The following is a 17668-nucleotide window of genomic DNA, read 5'->3' as shown; positions in this document are numbered from 1 at the left end:
CCCTTCCCAGCTCGCCATTTCCTATTGCTGTCCCTTAATTCCTATTCCTTCTCCCTTCCAAGCCCCCCTATTTCCTATTGCTTCCTCTGCTCTGAGACCCCTATTTCCTATTCCTTCTCCCTTCCAAACCCCCCTATTTCCTATCCTTTCCCTTCCCTGAGACCCCTATTTACTATTGCTTCCCCTTCCCAAAGCCTCCCTATTTCCTATTGCTTTCCCTGTTCCGAGACCCCTATTTCCTATTCCTTTTCCCTTCCAAGCCCCCCTATTTCCTGTCCTTCCCCTTCCTGGAGACCCCTGTTTCCTATTGCTTTCCCCTTCCCCGAGACCCCTGTTTCCTATTGCTTCTTCCTTCAAGCACCCCCACCGCATTTTCTTCTTCTCCCGTTTCCTCTTTGGAAGTCATTCCAGCGGTTCCCCCCCTTTCTGCCAGAGGTGGAAGGAGTCCCGTGCGGCGGAAGGGAAAGGCTATTCCGTATCCCGAGGAGCCGAAGCTTAGAGAAATGCCTCTTCCACCCCACCCTGCGCTACCAGCTCCCACCATCTCTGCCAATGCTTCCCCAGTGAGGCAGGCCGTTCCCCTAAGAAGCCAGCTTGGGGGGGGGGGGAGGAAACAACTGTTACACCTTTTTTTGTCATCAGCATGGAGACAAAGAACTTCGGTCCCCTCCCTGCGTGCAGACTGCTGGCATCACTTGGGCACGGTGCTGCTTCAGGGAGATGCTGGAGGATGGCCGTGGGCAGCTGGGCCTCCTGCTTCTCTCTCTCACCCTCCCCAGTGTTTTGGATGCTGAGGGTCTCGATAACAATCGGCCTGTTCCTAGACCGACTCGTGGCTTGCGTTCCTGACGTTGCAACAGCTCTGACTCTGATCTGAAGAACCGGGTTTGGTTCCCCACTCCTCCACGTGAGCGGCGGAGGCTAATCTGGCGAACGGGATTTGTTTCCCCACTTCTCCACAGGAAGCTAGTTGGGTGATCTTGGGCTAGTCGCCGCTCTCTTCGAGCTCTCTCAGCCCCACCTGCCTCACAGGGTGTCTGTTGTGGGGAGGGGAAGGTGACTGTAAATCGGTTTGATTCTTCCTTAAGTGGTAGAGAAAGTCGGCGTATAAAAACCAACTCTTCTTCTTCTCTTCCCCCCCCCCCCCCCATGTCTCGGTACGGTATCCATGTGCAAAACCTAAGAAAATTGGCTGCGGTAATAGCATTGCCGCATCTGATGCACTAACCGCTTGCCAATTCTGTCTTGCTTTCCAGCTTTGCTGCCTGATCCTCGCCAGAGAGCCCATGAAGAGGAGCTGGGATGACAACTGCGTGAGGGGAATTCCTTGTTGTCGCTTCCTCCCGCTGCCATGCTTCACATCTCACCCCATAAGGTGGAATATTCCTTGGGAAAGTGATGTCCAAATGAGCATCCTTCTGACCGCCGCCGCGTCCCTTGTTTTTGCAAGAATCGTACACACCAACTTGTAGCCTGGGACTTGCTACTGCCGGACTCGAGTTGATATTTCCCCCCTCCTCGGCATGGCTTCCGTGTGGAAGAGGCTCCAGCGCGTGGGGAAACACGCCTCCAAGTTCCAGTTTGTGGCCTCTTACCAGGAACTGATGGTCGAGTGCACCAAGAAATGGTAAGGGGCGTTTTTTGTGGGGTGGTTGGAAGGGGGTTGGCGTAAGGTTGCCAATTCCATCTTGGGACAGTCCTGGAGATTAGGGGCAACAAATGAGGCGGGCAGAGTGAAGGGAGGGTGCTCGGCTGGAATGTCTTGTCGCTCTAGGGCTTCATTTTCTCCTACATGCTGTGGTATACCATAGAGCAGTTGAACTCATTTGTTACTTGGTCCGGATATGACATAAATGTCGCTTGGTCAGACTATGCCTTGCCAACCCAGATTGGGAGCATGGGTGCCAGCTGGCGTGCCCACAGCGGGTTCACCAGCCCAGATCGATAGTGGGTGGGTGGGTGGCTGCCTCAGCTGGCTCGTGATCCAGATAGGAGCTCTCAAGGGGCTGGATCCGGCCCTTGGGCTGTATGTTTGACACCGCCGCCGTAGAGTCTGCCCTCTGAAGCCGCCATTTCCCCCACGGGAACAGATCTCTGTGGTCTGGAGATCAGTGGTACTTCTGGGAGAACTCCCGGCCCCACCTTGAGATTGGCAACCCCAGGCTGGTGAGATCCACCTGTCTTGCTGATGAGTGTTTCCTCCTGTGCTCTCCAAACAGAACAAGAGGCGTGGTTGCGAATCTGCCTTAACCAGGTGCTTGGCTATGCACGTATTCCATCCCTATGGGGATGGTTATTGCTTCTTGACCTAGGATTGTTGCTTTGCAGTCTTACTGAGCATGTATTTTTGCAACTCTTGAGTTTGCCTCATAACAAATATAAGTGATGTTACCACAACAGGCTCTTGCCAGCCCCGTAAACCCGCTGAGTTGTTTGTCCCAGAGGAGTCTTCAAAGTATTTCCCAAGGTTGACAGTGTGATTGATTTCACTCTGCATACTTTCGACTTTTGCTCTCTTTTTTTTGTTTTTTAACCTGAAAAATATTCCTTTTCTTTTTTTCAACTCTGGAATGGAAGCAGACAAGAATCTCCGCCTTGGGAATTTATCTCGAGTTATTTGCTTAGTCAGTCGAGAATTCCAAGCCACAATGTCCCAGTGGGACATAGTTTTGAATTGGCTAGACCGCCCGCCCGGAGGAATCAGCTGTACGGGCCTGTCCCAGAAATGCATCTTCACGTATTGAAAGTGTCTTTTCAGAACGGCTAGGCTTACATATTTTGCTTTCAGGAGCGAATGGAACATTGGTAGTACGGCCAAAACCATCATTTGAAAGTACAGTCTAATCTTCACATGTGTGTCCTCAACTGGATCCTGCAGTATAAGGTTATCGCGGGAACTTTGGGAATCAGCTATTTGGGGAGAAAATCTTGTTTTCTGATTCTCACTGTCAGGAGAAACACCTTTGAAGGATACTTAATAATACCCACCCTTATAACACTGAGATTTAGAGTATTCAAAATACTTCACAGGCGTTATTCTTAGCCTTGAAACAGCCTTGTAAAGTAGATCAGTATTGTTAACGCGGTTATTGCTTAAACATTTTTCTTAAAGCCCTTGTTGTGAGTTTATAACAGGCAGTATACGTAACTTCCTGTTTCATAGCTTGGCCAGTATGTGCACTACATTCTTAATTTTGTCTTGATAATTAAACTTGTCCAGTAAATTCTAGCTGCTCTGGTTTGACATATTAGTGACAAGATATTGTCGAAGGCTTTCACGGTCAGAGTTCATTGGTTCTTGTAGGTTATCCGGGCTGTGTAACCGTGGTCTTGGTATTTTCTTTCCTGACTTTCGCCAGCGGCTGTGGCAGGCATCTTCAGAGGAGTAACACTGAAGGACAGTGTCTCTTTAGTGACAAGCTTTGTTAGCCCAGTTTCTTTGGATAATTAATGGTTAATCGAGTAAGTTAATTTATTTCCTAAGACTGGAAGATGTCCTGCAGACAACCACACCTTTGTAAATGGTTATGCTATAAGGAGGAACTTTCTATGCAATATATCCCTTAAAATTCCATATAGGTTTGCATTTGCTGTAGATAGCTCACTTTAACAGAAGGTGCCCCATCTTGGGATATGTTTGCCAACTTAGCTGGCAGGGCTTCTAGGTCTTTAATGGGCGCATAGTGAGCAGATTTCAGTTGGTAGAACTTTGAATTCTTCTGTAGTTGTTAAAAATGTTACAACTGTGCCGGAAAAACCATGACAAGGCAACACACAGATGCATCTGCTGCCATTTCCTGGGCTGTGTGAATATTATTATTATTATTATTATTATTATTATATTTAATAGGCAACTTTCTACTTTGTAGGACTTATAATGTAAAGAGAACAATTATAAAAGGCACCGAACAGACCCCAATTTAACATCTCAGTTAAGACTGCCAATAGATAAAAACTATAGTCAAACTATTACTATGTATGGGTGTGAAAGCTGGACAGTGAAGAAAGCTGATAGGAAGAAAACAGATTCCTTTGAAACGTGGCGTTGGAGGAGAGTGTTACGGATACCCTGGACTGCCAAAAAAACAAATCAGTGGGTTCTAGATCAAATCAAGCCTGAACTGACCCTAGAAGCTAAAATTACTAAACTGAGGCTATTGTATTTTGGTCAAATCATGAGACGACAAGAGTCACTGGAAAAGACAGTCAAGCTAGGAAAAGTTGAGGTTAGCAGGAAAAGAGGAAGACCCAACAGGAGATGGACTGACTCAATAAAGGAAGCCACAGCCCTCAATTTGCAAGATCTGAGCAAGGCTGTCAAAGATAGGACATTTTGGAGGACTTCCATTCATAGGGTCGCTATGAGTCGGAAGCGACTTGACGGCACTTAACACACACATGGGGGTTACCGCACTTTGTATTCCCAGCGATGTATTAAGAGTTTGAAAATGTTATTAAAAATATCGCTTTAAAAGGGTTTTTGGATACCACGGCTTATAAATGGTTGGAAGACGTCGTCACAGCTAAAGGGGCCAAACAAAGTGCGAACAGTATTTTTTATAACGTTTTCAAACTTAATACATTGGTGGGAATACATAGAAAGTGCGAACAGTATTTTTTATAACATTTTCGAACTCTTAATACATCGCTGGGAATTACAAGTACGGTAACAGCCATAGTCAAACTAAAGCAGTTTTCAACTGCCTTTTAAAGATCGAAAGTGAGTGCACCTCCCGGAGGAGGTTGTTCCAGCATCTTGGGGCTGCCACCAAAAAGGCCCCTTGCTCACCAGTCGAGCTTCTTTGATTGGTCGGACAGTCAGGTGGTCCGTTTCCTGTGATCATTCCCTGGAAGGAACTCATATGCATTTCCTCTACGGCTTGGGTCCTTGATGCTTGGGAGACAGGCAAGTATATAACTATTCTAAATAAATCCAGTTTAATGTACGCATTTGACTCTCGCGAAGTATGTGACTTTTTGCCTACTACCACAAATGTTGTGGGGGCAACTAGAGTCTGCTGAGGAAGACGAGCGACCAACAGCATTTTGCCAAACCTATGCTGCTGAGCTGGACTCTTGAGCTCTGTCCAGCGTAGGTGAAGATGGTCGAGGAGGCATCTGTGGGGTATAATATAGGAATGCTACCTCAGGGAAATCACTTCATTGTTTTATTTGGGTAGCTTGCTTTCTTTATTTTAGGTTTCGGCTTAATGCCTGCGCTTCCTCCGGGGGATTAAGTGTAGATAACAATCCTGAATAAAGGAAAGATAGCCTTAGCCCTAAGGGGTTTAAATGGCAGCCCAATTTGTTTGAAAAAGGTGTTTTGTTTTGCAGATGAATATTGTAGTATAAGGCTATTCTAATAAATGGATTAGAGCCTACTAGTATTTACATATCGATATGATACTAATTTCTTCCGTAAGAGTGCTGCAAGTGTAAAATTCTCATTCCTTGGCTGTTTCTCTGTACAGCCGCTTCTATTTATTATTTTATTTACTTGATTTATGTCCTGCCTTTCTCCCTAGTAGGGACCCAAAGCGGCTTACATTATTTTCCTCTCTGTTTTATCCTCACAACAACCCTGTGAGGTAGGCTGGGCTGGCCTAGGGTCACCCAGCAAGCTTCTGTGACAGAGTGGGGATTCGAACCTGGGTTTCCCAGATCCTAGTCCGGCCCTTTCACCACTACACCACACTGTCTTTGCATAGTCTGAAGTTTATTTAGGCGAATAAGAGCCCACACAGATGAATCTTATCACACACCCTTCCATACATCTGCAACTGTTATACGGTGAAATGTTTATTACTGCTAGCAAAGGTTACACAGTCGATAGTAGGTGACCGACAGGGGTAGCAGGTGACATGCAGTTTGGACACACAGTTTGTTCTTCAGAATGGGCTCCATATTGTCTTTTCAAGGATTACTATACATATTCGCAGAGATTTCTGCTTCCTTGTATAGGATCAGACAGTTCAGGTGATTATCTTAAGGCTCTTCTGTCTGCTGCAAGGAGGAAGAAAGAGTCTTAAAATAACTTCCATCTGTATTTAAAGCTAAAATTACAAACACTTGTTTTTGCAAATGGCAATTCACGCAAAACCTTATCAGTGGCGGAAAGTGTCGTCAAGTTGCAGCCAACTTATGGCAACTCAGTACGGTTTTCAAGGCAAGAGATGTTCAGAGGTGATTTCCCATTGCCTGCCTCTGCGTAGTGACCCTGGACTTCCTTGGCGATCTCCCATCCAGATACTAACCAGGGCCGATCCACCTTAGCTTCCAAGATCTGGCTAGCCTGAGCCATCCACGTCAGGGCAGAAGACATAAAAAGGTGGTTTGCTATTGCCTCCTTCTACAAAGCAACCCTGGACTTCCTTGGTGGTCTCCCATCCAAGTACCAACCAATGCCAATCCTGCTTGGCTTTTGAAATCTGATGAGATCAAGCTAGCCTGGACTATCAAGGTCAGGGCACAAAACTTATTACTTACTGAAAAAAGTTAAAAGAGCACCTCTCCCCCCTCCCCACCATCATGATACTTCTTTAGTATGGCCACGATCTTCTCCCCCCAAAAAAGGTTAAATCCCAAGTTTGTGGGTGAAAAGACACTGCAAAATTAGCCCCAAGTAGCAAAAAGAGCTGAAGGAAAGGCCTCCCTGGGTTTTGTTTTTAGGAAGGCAAAAATCTGTTTTGCATCATGCGGTAATTAAAAATTGTGGTTAGGATGTGTGCCCTCTGCTCCATATTGTGAGTATTCCTTTGATCAAACATCTGGTAAACATGGTCTTTAATGCACTTGGCATTCCAGCATTCCAACAATACAGTGGTTTTGTGGAGAAATAATAGACCATTCATATGTTAAAACGGCCAACAATGAAGTATTAAAATGCTCTAGGGGGGGTTGTGAGAAAAGATTGCAGATGAAGCAGGAGCCGGAGGTAGAGAGAAGCTGTACGTGCGCTCCTTGTGGAGCTCTACACCCCCCCATATCATTGCTTCCCCCCCACAATACACATTGCATTTCAGGAGATAGTAATGACTTTATTTTGCTTGTTACAGAATTATTGCATCTTCCTTCAGTGGGTGTGAAATTGCTTCTGCCTTGGCTTTCTTGTATTGATCCCAAATCCTTTGAAAAGTATGAACAGCGACTGTGGACTGTATAATGTTAATGGGAGGCTTTAGTTGTGCCAATTTCTTGCATCTTGATCGCCCTTCCTCAGTAAATGGACATTATCTCTTGGCGGAATTCCGTCTGGCCCGCATCGCCAAGGGATTTTTGGACTAGCTTTTCCTTCTCCATTCTAGGTTTTTCTACAATGCTTCCACCCCAGTAAGTTTTAAAGAGAGCCAGTCCTGCAACAGGTACTTAAGACGACTCCAGCGTTTTGTCTCGGGATCTAAAACCAAATCCGTCATGCAGAATTGTCATGGGTTCATGCTTGTGATTGTATTGGGCCTTGTTGAGTTGAGATCAGTTTTCAGATACCGTCGTGGCAGAGTTTTACTGCATTCTGTGCTGATCAGCCTTCCATCCTTCCGAGGTCAGTAAAATGAGTTCCCAGATTGCTGGGGGTAAAGTGTAGACGACTGGGGAAGGACATGGCAAACCACCCCATAAACATAGTCTGCCTAGTAAATGTTGGGATGTGACGTCACCCCATGGGTCATTAATGACCCGGTGCTTGTGCAGGGGTCTACCTTAACCTTTACTGATTAGAAGCAGTTTTAATGATGCGTCTCACCTGCATTCGTCTGAGATCCAGCTTGGTGTAGTGGTTAAGAGCAGTGGACTCAGGTCTGGAGAACCAGGTTTGATTCCCCACTCCTCCACATGAGCGGCAGGGGCTAATCTGGTGAACTGGATTTGTTTCCCCACTCCTACACATGAAGCCAGCTGGGCGACCTTGGGCTACTCACACTCTCTCAGCCCCACCTACCTCACAGGGTGTCTGTTGTGGGGAGGGGAAGGGAAGGTGATTGTAAGCTGGTTTGATTCATAGAATCATAGAGTTGGAAGGTACCACCAGGGTCATCTAGTCCAACCCCCTGCACAATGCAGGAAATTCACAACTACCTCCCTCCACATCCCCAGTGACCCCAACCCTCCCCCCGCCATGCAGGATCCCACAATCAAAGCACTCCCGACAGATGGCCATCTAGCCTCTGCTTAAAGACCTCCAAAGACGGGGACTCCACCACCCTCTGAGGTAGCACATTCCACCGTCGAACAGCCCTCACCGTCAGAAAGTTCTTCCTAATGTTTAGGTGGAATCGCTTTTCTATTAGTTTAAATCCATTACTCCGTGTCCTAGTCTCTGGAGCAACAGAGAACAAGGTAGTTCCCTCATCAACATGACATCCCTTCAAGTATTTAAACATGGCTATCATGTCTCCCCTCAACCTTCTCTTCTCCAAACTAAACAAACCCAACTCCTTAAGTCTCTCCTCATAAGGCATGGATTCCAGACCTCTGATCATTCTGGTCGCCCTCCTCTGGACACGCTCCAACTTGTCAACATCCTTCTTAAATTGTGGAGCCCAAAACTGGACACAGTATTCCAAGGGAGATCTGACCAATGCAGAATACAGTGGTAGTATTACTTCCCTTGATCTAAACACAATACTCCTATTGATGCAGCCCAGAATTGCATTGGCCTTCTTAGCCGCCATATCACACTGTTGACTCATGTTCAGTTTGTGGTCCACTAAGACCCCCAGATCTCTTTCACATGTACTGTTCTCAAGCCAACTCTCTCCCATCCTGTACCTGTGCCTTATGTTGTTTCTGCCTAGGTGAAGTACTTTACACTTCTCCCTATTGAAATCCATTTTATTGCTTATGGCCCAGCTCTCCAGTCTATCGAGGTCATTCTGAACTCTGACCCTACCCTCCGGGGTATTAACTACCCCTCCTAACTTGGTATCATCTGCAAATTTGATTAGCATGCTCTCTATTCCATCATCCAAGTCATTTATAAAAAGTATTAAATAGTACTGGTCCCAAGACAGACCCCTGTGGTACCCCACTCCTCTCCAGGATGAAGTTGTGCCATTAATGAGCACCCTTTGCGTTTGGTTGGTCAACCAATTACCAATCCACCTAACAGTAGCAGTGTCCAGCCCACATTTTACTAGCTTTGTTTCAAGAAGATCATGGGGGACTTTATCAAAGTCTTTACTGAAATCAAGGTACACTACATCTACAGCATTCCCTTCATCTACCATACTTGTCACTCTTTCAGAAAAAGATATGAGATTAGTTTGGCATGACCTGTTTTTGAGAAACCCATGTTGACTGTCTGTGAGCACGGCATTTCTTTCTAAGTGCTTACAGACCGTCTGTTTAATTATCTGCTCTAGTATTTTACCTGGTATTGATGTCAGGCTGACTGGGCGATACTTGTTTGGGATTTCTTTCCCCCCTTTTTTAAAGATGGGGACCACATTTGCCCTCCTCCAGTCTGCTGGAACTTCTCCAGCGGTTCTGAAATCACTTCAGCCAGTTCTTTTAACACCCTTGGATGCAGTTCATCCGGCCCTGGAGACTTGAAGTCATTAAGAGTAGCCAGGTATTCCTGTACTATCTCAGTGTCTATACTGTGCTATAATTCCCCTATTGCATCCTCTGCTCCATTATTCCCAGGTTGAGCACTATTCCCCTTTTGGGAGAAGACTGATACAAAAAAGGAGTTAAGTAATTCTGCCTTTTCTGCCTCCCCTGTTAATCACTCACCATCCTCTCCACAATGACCCGATCCAATGACCCGATCGTTACCTTGATCTTCCTTTTGTTGTGGACATAACCTTTTTTGTTGTTTTTAACTTTCCTGGCTAGCCGGAGCTCATTCTGCGCTTTAGCCTTCCTGACTTTCTCCCTACATGTGCTGGCTACTTGTTTGAATTCCTTTTTGTTGTTTTCTCCCTTTTTCCATTTCTTGTACATGCCCTTCTTAAATCCTATCTCAACCAAAAGTTCTTTAGTCATCCACCCTGGTTTCTTCAAACCTCTTACCTTTTTTTCTTCTCATGGGAATTGATGATTCAATATCTCCCTTTTAAGATTTTCCCATCCTTCATGTACTCCCTTCTCATTCAATATTCTCACCCACGGGATCACACCCAGTAGTTCCCTAAATTTATTGAAATCAGCTTTCTTAAAGTCTAGAGTACATGTTTGACTATTTCTTGCTTCGCCTTTCTGCTGTATAACAAACTCCAGGAGAACATGGTCACTCCCACCTAAAGATCCCACTCCTTCTACCCCATAAACCAAGTCATCATAATTGGTTAAGATCAGATCCAAAATGGCTGTTCCCCTTGTCACTTCTTCCACTTTTTGGACTATGAAGTTGTCTGCAAGGGAAGTGAGGAATTTGTTGGACCTAGTGGTTTTGGCAGAGTTAGCCTTCCAACAGATGTCAGGATAATTGAAATCTCCCATTACTACTACATCTTTCTTTTTTGAATGTTTGGACATCTGTTCCAGGAAAGCATCATCTAACTCTTCAGTTTGGCTTGTGGGTCTTCCTTAAGAGGGAGAGAAAGTCGGCATATAAAAACCAACACTTCTTCTTGGGTGAAATGCAAAGGATTTGGTACAGTTACCATGTGTATTGAGGAGCGGCAGATTTCTGCCCTTTACTATGCTTCAGAAACATGTGCAGATAGACCAGCCACTGTGAGGACATCAAGGACTGCTGGCAACTGATAAAGCTGGCTGTGGTTTTGGTCTCTCCCTCCCCGCTTCTCTGCCAGCTCTGTGGGCTCAAATAGCATAGCTTTTATTGTTTATATGTTTGTGCAGGGCTGCGACTTTGTTAGGTAAAATTGCAGTTCACGTGAACATGTGTGTGGCTGCCTTAAACTGAATCAGACCATTGGTCCATCAAGGTCAATTTTGTGCGCTCAGACTGGCAGCAGCTCTCCAGCGTCTCAGGCTTAGGTCTTTTGCATCGCTTGATCCTCTTTGGTGCAGGTGCTCAGGATGGAACCTGGGGTCTCCTGCATGCCAAGCGGATGGTCTGCCACTGAGCCACGCACCCCCCCTCAATTCCTGCCAAAGACTGAGGGACAGGGATATTCCAAGATGTTGAAAACGGGCCCTGAGGTTCAGCCTGGTTTTAACACCACGATAAACTAGCACATGACTCAAGTTTGATGCATTTCGTAATTGGGCTTCTGCAGAGATTTGCCTCTTGTTTTCACCTGGCCTGTTCTGAACACATGGCTAGCACTTCATGCGCTCTCTGGCACATCAGATTGGTTCTGCTGTGTTTCTCCCACATGCAGAAAGACAATGAATCCACTCAGACATGCCAGGAAATAAGGAAATTCCTTTGCAAGTGGGTGCCACTTCCCTAGCATGCTGCATTTTGCGAACGTATTGGCAAGCCTGCGATATCAATCACGTTTGGTATGTGTTTTCTACTTGAACCGGGCATACATCTTAATGTTTAAAGTGACCAGTGTTTCTTCTCTATGTACCACTGTCTCGAGAACAGAGGTCTGGTTTCCTCACGGTGTGTCATATTCCCGTATCAGTTGCCCTTAATGGAAGGTTCTCCCTGCATTTTTTGCAATAGTACGTCTGCCGTTTGGTAATGGGAAAGTAATTCTCGATGTCATTTCTTGTTTGAATGTGTTTGCCATCTGTTTTTCTTTTCCATAGCTGTTTCTCCTCTGAATTCCGTGAACGCTTTAAAAACTTGGCATTCTCAAACCATAGGAGAGAGAACCGAGAGCTTTGGAATTCAGCCACTTGATCTTAGCTTTCACTTTGCTGCAGACTGTTGTATTTTGTCTTGACATCTGGAGCTTGGTGGCAGAGGGTGCCTGATGGTGCCATCCTAAAAAGGTAAAGGTAGCCCCCTGCGCAGGGATGGGGTCATTACCGACCCATGGGGTGACGTCACATTACGACGTAGTGTGTGCAAAAAAGATCTTGGGGTCTTAGTAGACCAAACACTGAACATGAGTCCGCAGTGTGATGCGGTAGCTAAAAAGGCAAATGCGATCTTGGGCTGTATCAACGGAAGTATAGTGTCCAGATCACGGGAAGTAATGGTATCCCTTTGCTCTGGATAGACCTCACCTAGAGTACTGTGTTCAGTTTTGGGCACCGCCATTTAAGAAAAATGTAGACAAGCTGAAATGTGTCCAGAGGAGGGCAACAAAGATGGTGAGGGGTCTGGAGACCAAGTCCTATGAGGAACGGTTGAAGGAGCTGGGTATGTTTAGCCTGAAGAGGAGAAGACTGAGAGAGGATATGATAACCATGTTCAAGTACTTGAGGGGCTGTCACATAGAGGAGGGTGCTAAGTTGTTTTCTGTTGCCCCAGAAGGTCGGACCAGAACCAGCAGATTGACATTAAATCAAAAGAGTTTCCGTCTAGATGTTAGGAAGAATTTTCTAACAGAGCGGTTCCTCAGTGGAACAGGCTTCCTTGGGAGGTGGTGAGCTCTCCTTCCCTGGAGGTTTTAAGCAGAGGTTAGGTGGCCATCTGTCAGCAATGCTGATTCTGTGACCTTAGGCAGATCATGAGAGGGACGGCACCTTGGCCATCTTCTGGGCACGGAGTAGGAGTCACTGGGTGTGTGTGGGGGTGAGATAATTGTGAATTTCCTGCGTTGTGCAGGGGGTTGGACTAGATGACCCTGGTGGTCCCTTCCAACTCTAGGATTCTATGACGTTTACTAGGCAGACTATGTTTACAGGGTGGTTTGCCATAGCCTTCCCCAGTTGTCTACGCTTTACCTCCAGCAAGCTAGGTACTCATTTCACTGACCTCAGAAGGATGGAAGGCTGAGTCGACCTTGAGCCGGCTACCTGAAACCGACTCCCGTTGGGATCGAACTTGGGTCATGAACAGAGCTTTTGACTGCAATACTGCATCTTTCCACTCTGTGCCACAGGGCTCATAAGTGCCATCCTAAGCAGAGCTTTTTTACTGATTATTTATTCACTGAAAACATTTGTATGCTGCCTTTCCACCCAAATAGGTCCCCCAAGGCAGCGAATGTCAAACATTAAAACATTTCAACAATTTAAAAACATTTAAAATAAATTGTGTACAATAATTCAATAAAACATAACACTAAAAAAGGGAGGGCAGTAACAATTATTAGGGCGTATGCCAAACAGATGGTGTGGTTTCTTAGTTTGTCCTCCCACCTTGCCTTCTATAGTGGGCGCCGCTCCATCGAGAAAAGGATTGGGGGAAACTCCAGCAGCATCTCTTCTTCCCCTTTATTTTATTGTTAATTAATCAATTTATCAAACATTTCTATCTTGTCTTTTCTTTCAAGGCAGCTTACGGTAATAGTTACAGACGTTTCCCATTAAAACCAAAAATAACAAACCCCAAATTCTCCCCCCGCCCCATAAAATATCCCGGCTGTCCAAACTCCCTCGAAAGCCCTGGCAAACAGGCAGACCTCTGCAGTGCCTCCTGAAGATCTCCAAGGAGGGGGGTCTCCATTACTTCTTCAGGGAGCCCATTCCACAGAGCTGGAGCCACGATGGAAAAGGCCCTTGGGCTCTGGTCGTTGCCAGAAAGGTCACCCTAAATAGTAGAAAAGCCAACAGATGGCTGTCCGAAGTTGGTGCCCAGGGACATATGGAAGGCGGCAGTCCTTTCTTGATCCCTGTTTCCCTGAAAGTATTGTCCCCTCAATATTGGTCAACCTCCTGCCATCTCTTTCAAAGCGATATGCGTGTCTCTGGGTTGCGATCAATAATGATGTGGTGTTACGGGCTCCATTGCTTCCCTTAACACTCTCCTATTTCTTGATTTAAGCTTCTGTTTCCTGTCCGGAAACAATTTGGTAACTTCGCATCTACATTGTAAAGGGCTTTTTGGGGGGGGGGGCAATTAAATTCTGTGGGTGGTCACAGGCTACCATTTTACTGTACATCTGAACCTCAGCTCACCCTGGGGTCATTGGGGTCCCACACGCTGCAATCCTAAACCATAAATCCCCATTAGTCTCCTCTAGAGTCCGCAGCCATAATGATAAATATTTCAGTCAATTTTAGTCAGTAAATCGCCGTATCCCTAATTCTCCTTCTCATTTCAGCAAAAGTACTGCCCTGTTGAGGTTGGTTGCTGGCCTCTCTGAAAACCCCAGTCAGAATTGCTGTCAAAATAGTTTTTTGTCTGACAACCGTCCTAATGTTTTTCCTCATAACAACTTGGAGACATCTGCTGAATCAACCCATCAGGTTCTTAGCCACCTGTCACAAGCCTGTTGCCCCCAAATCCTGTCCATTTGGCTGCTGCATACTTCTGTGGTTGAGCTCTTGGTTGCTGCTGATTAAGTGAACACATGAACACGTGAAGCTGCCTTACACTGAATCAGACCCTTGATCCATCAAAGTCAGTATTGTCTACTCTGACTGGCAGCGGCTCTCCAGGGTCTCAGGCTGAGGTCTTTCACATCCCCTACTTGCCTAGTCCCTTTAACGGGAGATGCTGGGGATTGAACCTGGGACCTTCTGCAAGCCAAGCAGATGCTCTACCACTGAGACTTATGCTGAATCAGACCCTTGGTCCATCAAAGTCAGTATTGTCTACTCAGACTGGCAGCAGCTCTCCAGGGTCTCATAGACTCATAGAGTTGGAAGGGTCCACCAGGGTCATCTAGTCCAACCCCCTGCGCAATGCAGGCGATTTACAACTACCTTCCCCCCCCTTCCTTTTGACTGGGTTGGCTGAGGAAGTGATCTGCGAGGCGCTTAACTCTGAAATAAATGAATCAAATCACCGAGACTTCGTTTTGGATATGTGTGTTTTAGGGTCGAAGAGGAAGGTTCATTCATTCTTCCATTTAGTGTGCCTGTGGGTGGGTGGGGCCGTCACAGACCGCAGGTGGTTAAATTTAGTGACAGAGGAATCCTCTAGAACTGAGCTGTGGTTGAAACAAGCTACGTTTCAGTAGGCAGAGTGCTTGTGGAGATCCGCTCCCCCTTCTTTGCAAGTGAATTTATAGAACTGGGAGCATTAGAAAAAGCTGTGGGTGTATTTGGGGGAGGGGGGGAAGCGCTTTCTCTCATTACAGCTAGACAATGTTGTGCAAACGATTGTGTAATTACGTGTATATCTTCTCTTCGAAACGTCACTTATTTATAACTTGCCAATTATTGAGGGCAATTTAGAGTGGTTTAAAACTAATCTGTGCCCTTCATGTCAGTATTCCAAGTGTGGTCTCACCATAGATTTGTACAAGGGCAGTAAGACAGCAGCAGTTTTATTCTTTATTCCTCGTCTAATTATGGCCAGCATGGAATTTGCCTTTTTCACAGCAGCTGCACATTGGGTTGACATCTTCATCAAGTGATCCACTACCACACCAAGATCCCTTTCTTGGCCTGTCGCTGCCAGCACAGATCCCATCAGTGTATATGTGAAGTTGGGATTTTTTGCCCCCCAAAAGAATACAGGAAGGGTTCCCATCTTGTGATTTTGATCTTCAGGATAAGGGAGATCCTATGAAACCAACCTTCTCAATGGTATTTTTGGCTTTTAACATGCCTGATCTTATTGACATATTGCTTTGTTTACATTTGCTGCTGCTGTCACCAGTTGGTTTCTCGTGACTCGGTGAAATACGAGACACGATTCAGCACTGAGTTATGCATGCCTACAATCAGTCGGTCTGAATAAGACTTGGGCGTAGATGGATGTGTGCTTGACTATAGCCCAGGGATCCATAGTATCTCAGTTAACAGGTCACGCATAACAGTTGAACTGATGTTTTATTTCAGAGGCCAGTAAAAATGTGAGGTTTTTCACATTTCAGTTGTGTCATTTCACATTCAGTTGTGTCATTTTGAGTACAGTGCTGCGGCAACCAGGCAGTTCAGAAAAACTGAATAGTGTTTTTGTTTTATTCCTATCTCTGGTCCTGCAAGAAGTTTCCCATTTATTAGTTCGTCTGTGTTACGCTTTGTCAATTAATCCAGTTTCTGAAACGCACTTATGGCATCCCAGTAGGGTTTTTAAAGTAAGATGTTCAGAGGTAGTTTCCCATTACCTGCCTCCCCCATTGGTATTCCTTGGAGGTCTCCCATCCAAATACCTGCCAGGGTTGAAGCTGAGATTGTGACTGGCCTAAGGTCACCCAGCAAGTTTCCAAGGTAGAGTGGGGATTCCTACACCTGTCTCTGCTCCTCCATTTTATCCTCACAACAACCCTGTGAGGTAGGTTAGGCTTAGAGTGTGCGACTGGCCCAAGCGGAGGCTGGATGGCCATCTGTCAGCAATGCTGATTCTATGACCTTAAGCCGATGATGAGAGGGAGGGTATCTTGGCCATCTTCTGGACATGGAGTTTGTGGGGTTTGTGGGGGTTTGTGGGGGAGGTAGTCTGGAATTTCCTGCATTGTGCAGGGGGTTGGACTAGATGAACTTGGTGGGTAGTATAGTAAGGCAGAGAGCTGACAGACAATGTGAGAGATAGTTTAACAAACTGACATAACAGCAAAACAGCAGCGTTCCAGCTGTCAACAACACCTCACAGACGGCTTTGCTCTCTCCATCTAGTAGATTCAAGAGTCGCTGTTCTATTGCAAGCAAGGCTGTAACATCCCAAGAGCATTAGCTCAGTTGAGGGAGAAAAGATCAAACGCATGTTCTTTTACATGTTGTATGTTCTTTTTTCTTTCTTTTTTGCTTGATTGATAGATGTTCATTCAGATATTTCCAGTCTGAAACAGTGCTGAACATTCCCTCTTTTGTTGCAAAATACTGGCAAAGAAAGAAGGCAGTCTTGAAATTTCACAGCTGTTCTGTTGGTAGACTTCCAGTTGAGTCCAGTGGGCATTAGACCTGGTGTCTGAGTCCGGGCATCAGGTGTATCGTCCACGGAAAACAGTGGAAGTAGACCTGGCCTCCAGAGTGGGGACTCCAAGTCTACTGGCTGCCCTTTGGGATCATTGAGGGGCCGTGGCTCAGTGGTAGAGCATCTGTTTGGCATGCAGAAGGTCCGAGGTTCAATCCCCAGCATCTCCAGTTAAAGGGACTAGGCAAGTAGGTGATGTGAAAGACCCCTGCCTGAGACCCTGGAGAGCCGCTGCTGGTCCGAGTAGACAATACTGACTTTGAAGGACTGATTCAGTATAAGGTAACTTCATGTGTTAGGGGTAGACCTGGAGGCCAGGTCTACTTCCACTGTTTCAGTGTACTGTTCTGGTCACCTTGCCTAAAAAAGGGTATTGCAAAGCTTGAGAAGGTGCAGAAAAGAGCAACCAAAATGATCAGAGGGCTAGAGCAATTGCCCTATGAGGAGTGGTTAAAACGCTTAGGGCTGTTTAGCTTGGAAAGAAGGCGGTTAAGGGGAGACATGATAGAGGTCTATAAAATGATGCATGGTATGGAGAGAGTGGACAGGGAGAAACTTTTCTCTCTTTCTCAGAATACAAGAATGTGGGGTCATCTGCTGAAACTGGAGGGTGAGAGATTCAAAAGAGGTAAAAGGAAGTATTTATTCGCACAATGCATAGTGAAATTGTGGAACTCCCTGCCCCAGGATGTGTTGATGGCTGCCAACTTGGAAGGCTTTAAGAGGGGAGTGGACATGTTCATGGATGAAAGGGCTATTCATGGCTACTAGTTAAAATGGATAATAGCCATGATGCATAACTTTTCTTTCCAGGATCAGAGGAGCTTGCCT

At 45.9% G+C, this 17668-nt stretch overlaps 1 protein-coding gene across 6 annotated transcripts in view; it reads left to right on the top strand.

Moving 5' to 3' along the window:
* The first annotated feature begins 1520 nt into the window (after positions 1-1520).
* Positions 1521-17668, top strand: part of EHBP1 (EH domain binding protein 1) — a 313110-nt gene continuing 296962 nt past the window's right edge. For all 6 annotated transcript variants that reach the window (XM_056856272.1, XM_056856271.1, XM_056856269.1 and 3 more), the window contains exon 1: positions 1521-1627. In XM_056856272.1, the coding sequence (XP_056712250.1) occupies positions 1524-1627 (104 nt within the window). In that variant the 5' untranslated portion in view covers positions 1521-1523. The remainder of the gene's footprint in view (positions 1628-17668) is intronic.

Source organism: Euleptes europaea, chromosome 10, assembly GCF_029931775.1.
Source record: "Euleptes europaea isolate rEulEur1 chromosome 10, rEulEur1.hap1, whole genome shotgun sequence".
Lineage (NCBI taxonomy): Eukaryota > Metazoa > Chordata > Lepidosauria > Squamata > Sphaerodactylidae > Euleptes > Euleptes europaea.
This window is presented reverse-complemented; position numbering and strand designations above follow the sequence as displayed.